Below are 12,798 nucleotides of genomic sequence, written 5' to 3' on the forward strand. Positions count from 1 at the left end.
CGCAGCTGCTCTGTGTAAGCAACAACGGCAAAACCAAGTCTCTGTTCGGTTTGTGCTTTCCAGTTGGAAACCGTAACGGTTCGGGCTTTTCCCCAGCATCTTCCCACAGCGCTGTTCATTCCGGCTGAGATAAATCATGCACAAAAGTCCTGCCGTGCCTGTGATTGCCTGTCACCCCCTTCCCCTACCCTGGGGACACCTCCCCTGGTCACCACCAGCTTCTCAGAAGGAGGTTATCCTGCTCAGAGCTGAGGTATCTCACTGGCTTGGGGAAGCACCATCCTGGTGGCGGCATCCACAGGGGACCTTCTGGGGTGATCCTGGGTCTGGTGGATCTGCAGCCTCCCTGGAACCCCATTTCCCTCCCGTTTAAGCCCACAATCCATACGAGTGTCCTGGACTCCCCCTGCTCCCACCCCAAGAAAGTATCTGCAGACCTTTGCTTCTGGAAAGGCATCAGGAATCGTAAAACGGTTTGGGTTGGAAGAGACCTTAAAGACCATCTTGTTCCAAACCCCCAGCCGTGGTGGAGGCTGCTGGGAGGTGGTTCACATAGGGTAGCACAGCCATGAAGATGGGGTCCCCCACAAAAGAAGGGTGTTTGGGGGGTTCTAGTGCCACATTGCGGGGATTGCTCTGGTGGCCTTATCACCCAAAGAGGGGTGGTGGGTGCTGGCTGCAGCTGGTAAGAGGGGGATGGAGGGATTACTGTGGGAAGGGGAGCAAGTTTCCCCTCTGGCCCATGGCGGCGAGGTCTCCTGAAGCTGTGCCATGGGCTGGCAGTGCCCGGGGTGCTGGGCATCCCCTCCCATCTACCCCTCCAACACCCCAGGGTGACGCAGCCCCAGCCAAGCCCGAAGTTATCCTCAGAGGAGAGCTCTCTCCAGCCCTGAAGCCCATGGGTAGCGGGTTTGGGGGTTACACACACGTGTACCCCCACACTCATCCATCCATCCATCCATCCATCCATCCATCCATCCACGCCTGGGCACCCATTCCCTCCCACATCGCGTTTCTCAGCCCCGTGTGTCCAGGTTGAGCCAACCAAAGGCTACAACACCCTCGGGACGGGCACGTCCCTCCGTGGCACCATTTATTCCAGCCCATTTCACTCCTGAAAGCATGATGTATTTTCTGAAACCCCCCTCAGACTGCATCCAGCACCACCATGGGTCGAGGTCCTGGAGAAGAAAACCTTGCAGGAGAAATCTGGTGTCTCTCAGGGCATGGAAAAAGAGAGATGTTCTGGAAGCTAGAAATTAAAAACTAGATTGTAGCAATCATCAGTTTGGGATCTGCCGTGGGATGGAGAGGAGGATTTGTTCCCCCCCCCGCCATCAGTGGGGTCCACCAGCCTCAGCGCTCCCTGAGCTCCCGGGGTCTGTGGGCTCTCTCTGGCCATGTCTAGGTGGGTTGTCCCTTCCAAGCCACCCTGGTTTCTGGGTCAGCCATTCCCACCTCCCTGGCACCCCAAGCTCCGGTGTGGGATGGTGTGAAAGCAACTGCTGGTGCCGGCAGGTTACAGGGGGTCTGCTCCTGGGGTAGGCTTTGCAGAGCAAAGACCCCCCAAGCCGTGCAGCTGAGCAGGGACCTCTCTCTCTCCTCCCATGGCTGTACCCCTTCTGCATGGACCACCCAAAGCCTTATTGCCTGCCCCATGTCATGCATGACTTCGCTAGCCTGTGGTCCTGAGCACCCGGAGGTCAGGATGTGTCCTAAAGCAGCTGGGATGTCCCCTCTTCTTGGTCAGCACGTTGGGAGTCACAACCAGATGCAGCTCTTGGGTTTTGGGTAGAACTTGCAGCAGCTTGAGGAGGCAGATGCCTCTCCTAGATGCTTCCAGCCTGTGCTCGAGTGATGGAGAACCTGTTCCATGCCTTTCCTGGTGCCAGGATGGCTGTGCCCACCACCCACCCCCACCATCCCCAGGCCATCCCTTAGCACAGCCCTTCCTTCACCCTGCCTTTCCCATCCAAGGGTCTTCCATGGTTGCACCCGTGTCCTCCCAGGGACAGGGGAGGTCTCCTCCCAGGAGAAGGGACCGTGCATCTCCTGCTGTCCCCACCGCAACCTGGCCCGGCCCCTAGATCATCCCAGCCAGGTAGGGCGGGAGGAAGAGCCCCACGGTGCCCAGCAAGCAGACGATGATGAACATCCAGAGGAAGATGCGGTCGATCACCATGGCCACGTACTTCCAGTCCTCCTTCACCTGTGGAGCAGAAAGGGGCTGTGAACACGGGCAGAGGATGCAGCACCCCATTTGTGAGGACCCCTTGGGGTTAGGAGACCACCTGGGGTTTCCTCTACATCCACCATTTGCCTTAAGGTAAGGAGATACCCCATGCCTTGGGAAATTCCTGGAGCAGCAGGGCTGGGGGATGGACTTCTCTGGGGAGACTGCTTGGGGCAGAGCTAATCCCACCCAGGGTTTTCTGAAACCACCTGGATAAAAGTAGGGGTGCAGCATCTGAGCTGGGTCCCAGCAGGGCAGGCTGGGCCATCGTTGCTCTCCCAGGACAGGACAGTGCGGGCAGGAGAGGGACTTAGAATCACAGAATCGTTTGGGTTGGAATGGACCTTAAAGATCATCCAGTTCCACTCCTGCCTGTGCCTGGACGCCTCCCACCAGACCAGGTTGCTCAAAGCCCCATCCAGCCTGGTCTTGAACATCTTCCAACATCCCTGCAGCCAGCAGGGACGGGAGCTGGAGTAACCCTCAACTGACCCTTCGGACCAGGCATCTCCCAGGAGGTGATTGTTGATCTCTCTGGCTTTGGGTCACAGAATCATAGAATTGTCTAGGTCTAGGTTGACTTTCAGATCATCAAGTCCAACCATTGACCTAACACTGCCCAAACCACCACTGACCCACGTCCCTCAGCACCACGTCTGCCCAGCTTTTAATACCTCCAGGGATGGGGACTCCACCACTGCCCTGGGCAGCCTCTTCCAAGGCTTCACAACCCTTTCCATGAAGAAATTGTTCCCAATCTCCATCCTAAACCTCCCCTGGTGCAACTTAAGGACATTTCCTCTTGTCCCATGGCCTGTTCATTGGGAGAAGAGACTGACCCCCCCTGGCTACCCCCTCCTTTCAGGGAGTTGTAGAGAGTGAGAAGGTCTCCCCTCAGCCTCCTTTTCTCCAGGCTGAACACCCCCAGCCTCTCCTCAATGTCTTTCTTGTCGTGAGGGACCCAAAACTGGACACAGAATTCGAAGTGGGTCCTCAGCAGCCAGGGATTCAACTGGGGGTCCCAGAAGGGACCCCCACATGGACATACAAGTGTTGGAATCCCGACACCCCCCAGCCCTTGGGGGCATCCACTCACCGAGAAGTCAGCATCCTCAGCTCGCAGGTGGTCCGCGATGTACTGCACCCCTTCCAGGGCCTTCAGGATGCTGGGGGACAGTGTCAGCCCCCGGTCCGATCCTGCCTCCTCCTCCTCCTTGGGGGGCACCCGGGGGGCTGAGCCCGCAGATGCCTTCCCAGCTTGGCGCCCGCAGCCATAGCGGCACTGGGCACCCTGGTCACGGGAGCCCGCCTGGGACATGCGGCCGGAGTATGTCTTCTCCTCTTCTTCCTCCTCCTCTTCCTCCTCCTCCTCTTCCTCCTCTTCCTCCTCCCACTTGTCATCCACGTCGGTCTCCAGCCAGCACCGAGAGGTGCTGAGCCTTGTCCCCGGGAGGTCGTACTGCCCTGCGGTCCCCTCGGGGGGAGGCAGTGCCGGGGGTCTCTTCATGAAGAGCCAGCGAGGGATGAAGTCCAGGAAGAAGCTACGGACCCAGCGAGGCATCGTGTGGGTGCTGGGGGAGCGGTGGTGAACGTTGAGGACGAAGACGGTGATGATGATGGAGAGCGTGACGAAGATCATGGTGAAGAGGAGGTACTCACCAATGAGAGGGATGACCAGCGAGGTGGAGGGGATGATTTCCGTGATGAGCAGCAGGAAGACAGTGAGGGAAAGCAGGACGGAGATGCAGAGGGTGATCTTCTCCCCGCAGTCAGAGGGCAGGTAGAAGACCAGCACAGTCAGGCAGGAGATAAGGAGGCAGGGTATGATGAGGTTGATGGTGTAGAAGAGCGGGAGGCGACGGATGATGAAGCAGAAGGTGATGTCAGGGTAGATCTCAGTGCAGCAATCATACTTCTTGGAGTTATAGGTGCCGATGGCATTTATGATGGCCCACTCACCACTCTCCCAGTAATCCTTGAGGTCCACGTGGTGGTCCATGTTCTCCAGGTCAATCTTGGCCTTGTCATAGGTCCAGGAGCCAAACTTCATCTTGCAGTTCTGCTGGTCGAAGGGGAAGAAGGTGACATCAATACTGCAGGAGCTCTTGTAGATGGCGGGTGGCACCCACTTCACCGTCCCGGTGGAGAAGAGGTGGGCCTTCGTCATGTGGGTCACAGCGAACTCCCCGTCGGCACTGCAGGGGTGGAGAGTGGAAGGTCAGAGGAAGATAAAGGTTTTCCCCCAAGAAACAAGGTCAGGAGGTCCCCCCCACTCTCAGGGCTGGGATGAGCCTTGATTTGAGGCTGTGGTCCCATCATGCATCCATGCACAGTGCTGGGTTCACCCTCCTGGGCATCATCCAGAGCATGGAGATGGGTGGGAGTGGGAGCACTGGACATGGGGAGAGAGAGATGTAGATTGATTTGCATCCTTACCAGTGGGGTGGAATGGGGGGCAGGAGGTCTGGGGTGGGCTGGAAGTGCCAGGGAGCTACTGGCATGGCATGGGATGGGATGGGATCTTGGCAGCGCCACTCACTTGTTGTAGAGCACGATGTCAGGGATCCAGATCATCTCAGAGGGCACCCGGATGGAGGTGACATTGTCAAATTCGGCCGGGTCCCAGCGCAGCTTGTAGTCACTCCACTCCTGGAGGGAGGCACAGAGGGGAGGGCATCAGGTGACCTTTGGTCTGGTGGGACCAGGCTGCCCAATGCTGCCTTCCTCCTCCTCCTCTGGCAGCATCTCTCTGAGGAACAGCACCATGGAGGTGACACCAAGACCCCTGAGCAGCGGCTTTCTCCCCCAAATGCTGTGCCCTCCTTGATATGCTCCTGCCTTTGCCCCAGAGCAGGAACAGGGTCCTACCTGCTTCAGCCAGACGTTCGTGGTCATCATTTGGTTCTTCTCATCCTGTGGTGGGAAAGAGGGAGAGATGAGAGGAGAAGGGCAGGGAGAGCCCAAGCGTTTGCCCCATCAATGCATTAGCCCCCCAAATTACTGCTTTCACTTTCTGCCTTCCGCCTCTGGGGGTCAGCTCCTGGGAGTAACTGGTACCAGTACGAGTCCAGGGGGGGTTTAGGATGGATATTTGGGAAAATTTCTTCACTGAAAAGGTTGTCAAGCCTTGGAAGAGGCTGCCCAGACCAGTGGTGGAGTCACCATCCCTGGAGGGATTTAAAAGCCGGGCAGACGTGGTGCTGAGGGACATGGGTCAGTGTTGGGTTTGGGCAGTGTTGGATTAATGGTTGGACTTGATGATCTTAACGGTCTTCCAACCTTAAAGGTCTTCTTAGGTCTTCCAGCCAAGACGATTCTATGAGACTATATTTCCCCGAGGTATCTGCTCACTAGATGGCAGCAGGAAACAGCATTATCGCAGCGTACAGCCCAGCTTCTCTGATGGATGGACAAATGTACGCTCCCGTGGGTCGGTGGATGGAAGGATGGATAGATGGATAGGTGGACAGGTTGACAGATGGATAGGTAGATGAGTGGATAGATGGACAGGTAGATAGGTGGATGGGTGAAGAGATGGATAGGCAGACAAGTTGATGTGTGGACAGATGGGTGCACATGGAAGGAATGAGGGAGGGATGGATGGAGAGACAAACCCAGAGGTGCCCCAGGGTGGGTAGATGGTGGGTAAGGACATGGCAGGGATGGAGAGCTGCAGTTTTCCCTGATGTTCTCCTGCTGTCAGGGGAAGGGAGGGTTTGGGGTGGAGAGGAGGGATGGAGATCCCTCTGCTCATTGGAGGTCTGGGGGAGACAGAGCGAGTCGATTGTCACCCGCTGGAGATGGCCAGGAGGTTGCTACTGCCCAAACCCAACCTCACACCAGTGTCCCCACGCCCTGCTGTGGCAGACCAGTAGGACCAACTGGTGAAAAGACAAACACCGTGCAGGACTGGGGTCCCTGCTGGTGGGCTACGCACCACGTCGATGAGCTGCGCAATGGAGAGCCCGAACCTCACGATGACCACGTCGGAGGTGTTGGGCACTGGCCGTGACCAGCGGTTGTAGCCGGTGAAGAGGTGTTTGAAGAGACGCTCCTCAGCATGGCTTCCGCGCTGGTCCGGCAGGCAAGAGGCTGTGGGGAGACAGGGATGGGGATGGGATGGGGGAGAGCTCGATGATACCCCCCTTTCCACCCTCTGCACCCCACTGGAAGGGAATGACCCTTCCAGCCCCTAAAGGGGCTCCAGGAAAGCTGGGGAGGGACCCTTGATCAGGGAGGGGAGCCATAAGATGAGGAGTAATGGTTTTAAACTGAAAGAGGGGAGATGGAGATGAGATGTGGGGAAGAAGTTCTTTGCTGTGAGGGTGGTGAGAGCCTGGCCCAGGTTGCCCAGAGAAGCTGTGGCTGCCCCATCCCTGGAGGGGTTCAAGGCCAGGTTGGAGGGGGCTTGGAGCAACCTGGTGTGGTGGGAGGTGTCTCTGCCCAGGGCAGGGGGTGGCACTGGGTAGGCTTTAAGGTCCCTTCCCACCCAAACCATTCTGTGATTCCATGATTCTGGGCAAGCCCCATCTCTGCTGCAGCAGACAGGGATGGTGAATCCCACCCTGGGATGTGGAGACGGAAATGAGCCCCCTCAAGGCCATTCTCCGGGGAGCGAAGAACGGTGCAAGGTCAACCACGCAACGCTGGCTGAGAAAATCCCACCCTTGGGTGTCTGTGATCCCTCTCCCAGTCTCCTCCAGCTGCTCTTACTGGTACTAACTGGTCCAGCTTTGCAAGGTGGAGCCTGGCACAGTCCTTGGGATCGCTGCAGCCCTGCCCATAGATGATCCCTCACCAGGCTGGGATGATGAGCACAAGGCTCTTTGCTCTGCCTAGAAATCGTTGGCATCGGTCTTCAGTGCCATCAGCTTGCGGTGCATCGCTCAGCCGTCCTTGCTGACTGCAGAGCCCCATAAATTTCCACCAGCAAGTCAAAGGAGGCCGAGGGAGGGAGGGATGGAGGGAAGGAAGGGCTTTGCACAGCGAAGTGCAACCAAAAGAAACCTTGTACGGGTGGCTCTGCCCTGAAGAAGGATGGGTGTATGGCCCCGTAGCGTGCCCTGTGCCCCCGCAAGCTCTCCCCACTGGGCAGGAAAGCCCAGTAAGGGGCCTCAGTTCTTCTACTTTGGCCAGGGATGACGTGCTGAGCAGCATCGAGGGTCTTAGAGGCATTGGGGAGGGCTGGTCCCGAGTGAAAAAACAAGATGCCCAGTTTGTGGGTGGTCTTGCATTCATGGGGGGTGGAAGTAAAATCCAGGGGTTTTTTCCATCCCTCCAAAATTTCTAGCTTGCGGAGGATGGACCTGGGGTCCCAGAGGTGCATCCCCTGGGGGGGGGCATGACTCAGAGCAGCTTAACACCACCCAAACGCTTGGGTGGACATGAAGCCTGTCCTAGCACGGTGCGTGGTGGAGGACACCATGCCAGTGAGGAGACTGGGGATACTGGGAGACTGCAGGAGGTAAACTGGGAGAGAACTGGTTTTCCAACGTGCATGCGCCACGGCCCCCTTGGCTTTCCCTCCCCTCTCCCCAAATTTACTTCCCACCCTTACCCGTCTGGAAGGTGACGAAGCACCAGGCGATGAGGGGGACGATGCCATGGGAGAGCCACCCCATCCTCCTTGGACTAGTGTCCCCTGCGGACCCCCTCCCTGGAGCAGTTTGCAAAGACCCCAGGGAGGGACCAGGGGGAGTGATGAGCTGAGATGGTGGTGGGAGAGGATGCTCAGCAGGGAAAGCCACCACAGGAGACCTCCGACGGGGTGTCCCCATTGTCAATGAGCGCTGGAGGAGCCATGGATGGAGCTGGACGTGGGGTGGGAGAACCTCAGTGGGGACACAGCCTGGCCAGGATGGGTGCGTGGTCTGGGACGCTCTGCCAAGTCACCAGCCCCGAATTTAATTCCTGGAAAGACAGCAGAGAGCGGCACCGTCACCGCGATGCCACCGCAGTGCGGGTCTGGGAGGTGACAGTCCCGCTGTGGTCCCCTCAAAGCTGCTCCCAGCTGCGAGCAGGGCTTGGAGCTGACCTGAGCAGCCACCAAGTAAAGGGAAAATGTCCCCAAAGTATCTGCTCCCCATTTGACAAGTGCTCCTCAGGCAGCCAGACCCTGTGAGTTAAAGCCATGGGGAGCCCAGGTCTGTCCCTGGGGTGATTTAATAGCAGAGATGGAGCCCAGTGATCCAAACCTTACTGGAGTCACCAAAAAATAACTGGTTTTAATCATCCCTTTCCCGTCTCCAAGTCAAAGCTGCTCTGTGCCCTGGGAACGAGGGAGGGATTTCAGCTGCTCCAAGAGACTATGCTGCCCCAAACAGGCTCCTGGAGGTGGGTTTCTCTGGGAGCACTCACTTCTGAGAAGTGGGATCATCCTTGTCCACCCTCATCCATCCATCCATCCATCCATCCATCCATCCATCCATCCATCTTCCCATCCATCCATGCATCTATTCATCCATCCATGCATCCATCATCTATGCATCCACCCATCCATCCATGAATATTCTTGGTTCCCTTCCCCAGCAAAGCAAATCTCTGCAAGGGGAGGAATCACTTGCTCTGCAGAGGCCCCCCAAATTCCGCTCCTTCTTACAAGGTGACTCTCCCATGCTTGACCCGTGGCCCCCCCCCCGCCCTGCTGGGAGCATCCTCCCCTCTCCAGGAGGCAATTTCTTCCATCCACAATTTCTTCCATCCTCAAAGAGGAGGTTCTCAGTCCAGGACTGATGTTTCTCAATGAGAAGCTCCTTTAGCTTAAATTCCTCCCTTGCCCGGTAAAACCATGAAGCCCCCCCTGAAGTCATCATCCTCTTCTGCGCAGTTTTCAAGTGATTAATACATGGATGGTGGGGGGGGTGGGAAACGGGAGGAGAAACACCCGGCCACTGCGCTGAGCTGGAGGGAAAATTACGGATGTGCCTCTCCTGGCTGAGAAATCTAAATATACTGGAGAATACTGGGAGTGCTGGGGGTGCTGGGGGAGAAGCCTCCACTCCGGGCTTGGTTATAGGGTCATGTGAGTGGGATGTCATGGGTTCCCCAAAGCTCTGGTAGATATTGGAGAGGGGAAGGAGGTGATGCAAAGCTGTGCCTGAAACCGCCTTTATGTGGAAAAGAGGGTTTGGGGGGGACACACGGGTGGAGAGGAGCCCACGGGAGACGTGCACCCATGAGTGGTGGTGGGGATGGGTAGGTGGGGGGGGGGCTACAGTTCTGCCGCCTTTCCCTGCCTCCAAACCGTGTCCCCTGATGGATGTCCCATCGCTCGGTGACACGAAACGTGCTGACTCCGCAGCAGGGATGCCCCGGGGGTGGGGGGGGGGAGTGGGGGGGCGTTGAAGAGAGGGGGGCAGCGACCTGCCTGCAAAACCTCTGCCGGCTGGTACTCCCCAACCACTGTCCTGCAGGGATGCGGGAACCTGCTCCGTCAGGATGCTAAAGGCTGGACCGGAGGGTGGACATCCCGACGTGCAGGCAGGGAGGCAGCCGGAATAACTCATTTATTTATTGGATTTTAAAGGCAGACAGCGGGGTGGGAGGGTATTGGGGTGTTGGGGGGGGGGTCAGTGTTTGGATTTTAGATGAGAACTTCATGCAGAGCTGGGAAACTTTCCCCCACTGCTCCCTCCCCATCGCTCCCTCCCCGTCCTTTAATCGGGGATATTTGCAGGGAAAAAAAACAGCTTCTCTCCTTCCCACCCAGCCCGGACCCAACGAAACCCCCTTACCTGCTGCAGGGGGAGCAAGGAGGGGGTTCCCGGAGCGCCCCCCCCCCCCCCCGCCCCGTTCCCTTTGCCGTGCCGGGGTTGGGATGCTGAGCTGTGGAGGGCTCCGGCGAGGACTGAACCCCGGAGAAGGATGTCTCAGCTCTTACTCCGAGCGGTGACGACAGGGGCTGAGGGAGGAGGGAGAGCCATGCCCAGGCTGGGAAGGAGCGGGGGGGGTGAGGGGGGGGCAAGGGGGAGGAAGGCTTGGCGGGGAATATCATCTCCCCTGCCCCCCCCCCCCCCCGCCGTGCATTGGCAAAGCTTCCCTGGGGTTGGCAAGGGCTGGATTTGCCAGGGTTTTCTCAGGTTTTTCCAAGGGGGAGAGGGAAGGGGATGTTGGGGTTTATGGGTGAGGATGAGGAGGGAGAGGGAAAGGGGAAGGGGAGCCAAAGTGCGGTGGAGCAGCGGAGCCGGAGCAGAGAAGGGGGCATTGCGGGGGGCATCGCAGGGCACTGCAGGGGGGCATTACAGGGGGTATTGCACGTGGGCATCGCATGGGGCATTGCATGGGGCATTAAAGGGCATTGCAGGGGGTATTAAAGGGCATTGCAAGAGACGCTGCAGGGGGTATTGCGTGGGGCATCGTATGGGGCATAAAAGGGCATTGCAGGGGACATAGAACAGGGCATTGCATGAGGCGTTGCAGGGGGCATTGTATGGGGCATTGTATGGGGCATCATTTGGGACATCGTATGGGACATTGTATGGAGCATCATATGGGGCACTGCATGGGGCACTGCATGGGGCATTGCATGTGGCATTAAGGGTCATTGCAGGGGACATTGTGCAGGGCATTGCATGGGGCATCTCACAGGGCATCGCAGGGGGCATTGCAAAGGTCCAGGCTCTTCCATCAGTGGGGGGAAGCAGGGGGCCGCTCGCCCCAGTCCCCACCAGCCCAGGGTTTCCCCACTTGCCCCACTGCCCCGGGCTGGGGGTTTGGTGCCAACCTGCCCATGGGCAGGGCAGCTCCAGGGCACAGCAACATCCCCTGCCTGGGGGAAAATGGGGTGCAAGGTCTCCCAAGCAGTGCCTGTCCCCATAAAACCCTGCCAAGGGTGGGGGGACAGTGCAAAAATTGGGAAAACAAAGTCAGGGCAACATCCAGCATCTCCCCCCACCCACCCACCGCAGACCCTGTCCCCCTCCTGCCTCCGGTGTCCCCACCCGAGGGGATGGGGACAGCCATGGGGACAGGGTTATTTTGGGCAGGAAAGGTGGTTTTCCAACCACAAGAGGATGGGAAACCCAGAGCCCCCCCTTGGCTTCCCCACCTCCCGGGCCGTGACCCAGCCTTTTCCCCAGACCAGCCTCTCTCCTTCCTTCCTGCCGGGGAATTGATTGCTTGACCTTCCTGCCAGGGAAGGCCAGGACTGTCATTTCCAGCCCTGGGGGACCTGCCCGACCGTTTCCTTCCTTTCCCCTGAGAGATAAACGAAGAGGCAGCCCCCGGCATGGAGGGCACCTGAATTTGCTGTTCCCCACCTCCATTGGAGGACCCCCATCCTGCCTGCACCCCGGTTCCCACCATCCCCGGGATGCTGAATACCAGTAATCCGTGAGGAAGAGGATGATGGAGATGGCATCCCACCATCCCACCCCGCTCCGGCAGCACCTGATGCCAATGCCAGGCAGATATTGGGTTGTCCCCTCTCCAGCCCCATGGCCACGAACATCTCACCGATGCAGAACATCACGCTGGGGGTGATCCAGGTGCCTCATGGTTGTCACGATTGCATCAAACCACCCCATTTTTTTCATCATCAATGTTAGAGTGGCATCAACCCCCCCCGGGCAAACCTCCCTCGCCCCGGAGAACCACGCTGTAGCCGGTGGGGAGATGCAAAACCCCGTCCCCAAGCCACGGTGCAGGGTCCTCAGCCCACGGCCACATCCCCATGGGTGCCTGCGAGGCCCAAGGCGGGGGTGTTGGGTGTCAGATGGACCCCCCCAAAGCTGGGGAGATGGGTGCCAGAGGGAAGGGGGGCAGCTGGAAATTGCAAGGGCAGTTCCAGGAGATCGATGGGGTCCCACCAAAGGAAGGGAATTAGGGAGAAGGATGAATCGGGCAAGACCGTAGTGAATTAATCAGGGGGAAATAGAGACAACCAACATTGATTTTCCGGGGAGGGAAAAGGAGAACGGGCTGTTGGACGGTGGATTGAAGGCTGGGGGCGGTTTGTGGATGCTGGGGAGGTCTGTCCCCTTTGCTGGGTGGCAGTTTCGGAGGCGGGGGGGCTGTTAATACCCCAGACAGCAGAGGATGGAGAGGAAAACAGAGGCGGCGAGAACGCTGACGGCTGGCAGAGCGCGATCCATCTTTATTTCACTGCCTGCAGCTCCGGCAGAGGTGCCGCTGCCCCGGGGGTATCCCTGCCTCCTGCCCCGGGGAGTTACGGGGGTGCCCCTGGCCATTCCCTCCAGCCAACCCCCCATCCAGGGGAGAACCTCCGGGCTTACAGCCCCACAAGGAATTTCAGCTTCCAGCTGGTTTTCCCGCTGCCCAGACCTCAGCGGGTTGGGAGCACTCGAGTCGCCGGCTTTGATTTATCGCCGCTGGTGGGCTGGTTCGTCTCCAGCCGCTCTCCCCCTGCCCCGGGCACCCCTGTCCCCTCCACCCTGCCCACCCGGGGGGGGCAGAACTCCAGACCCAGCCTCTGCTCTTACCACCCCAGGGGGGGCAAAAAGGGCTCTTCCAAGCCCGGACAAGGTGTTTCCAAGGGTGAAGGATTAACCGGGGCCGGGTGGTGATGCTACTGGACCACCGGTGGGGTGCAGCCGAGCCTCAGGTTG

The 12,798-nt window shown here is 58.6% G+C and overlaps 1 protein-coding gene across 1 annotated transcript; it reads right to left on the minus strand.

Annotated features, from left to right (window-relative positions):
• Positions 1–2,083: 2,083 nt before the first annotated feature.
• Positions 2,084–7,854, minus strand: CHRNA2 (cholinergic receptor nicotinic alpha 2 subunit). Its single transcript, XM_074154118.1, has 6 exons — positions 7,791–7,854; positions 6,171–6,325; positions 5,102–5,146; positions 4,773–4,882; positions 3,330–4,428; positions 2,084–2,209 (listed from the first exon to the last, which is right to left on the minus strand). Exons 1-6 carry the CDS (start codon positions 7,852–7,854, stop codon positions 2,084–2,086), a joined length of 1,599 nt encoding a protein of 532 aa, XP_074010219.1.
• Positions 7,855–12,798: the final 4,944 nt, after the last annotated feature.

Source organism: Numenius arquata, chromosome 9 (assembly GCF_964106895.1).
Source record: "Numenius arquata chromosome 9, bNumArq3.hap1.1, whole genome shotgun sequence".
Taxonomy (NCBI): Eukaryota; Metazoa; Chordata; class Aves; order Charadriiformes; family Scolopacidae; genus Numenius; species Numenius arquata.

Excerpts from the sequence above, each read along its gene's own strand:
- CHRNA2 (XM_074154118.1), bottom strand. The coding sequence starts at position 7,854 with ATGGGGTGGCTCTCCCATGGCATCGTCCCCCTCATCGCCTGGTGCTTC. Across the intron at positions 5,147-6,170 it reads TTGCGCAGCTCATCGACGTG|GATGAGAAGAACCAAATGAT; the intron begins GTGCGTAGCCCA and ends TTCCCACCACAG. Across the intron at positions 4,429-4,772 it reads GACATCGTGCTCTACAACAA|TGCCGACGGGGAGTTCGCTG; the intron begins GTGAGTGGCGCT and ends CCACCCCTGCAG.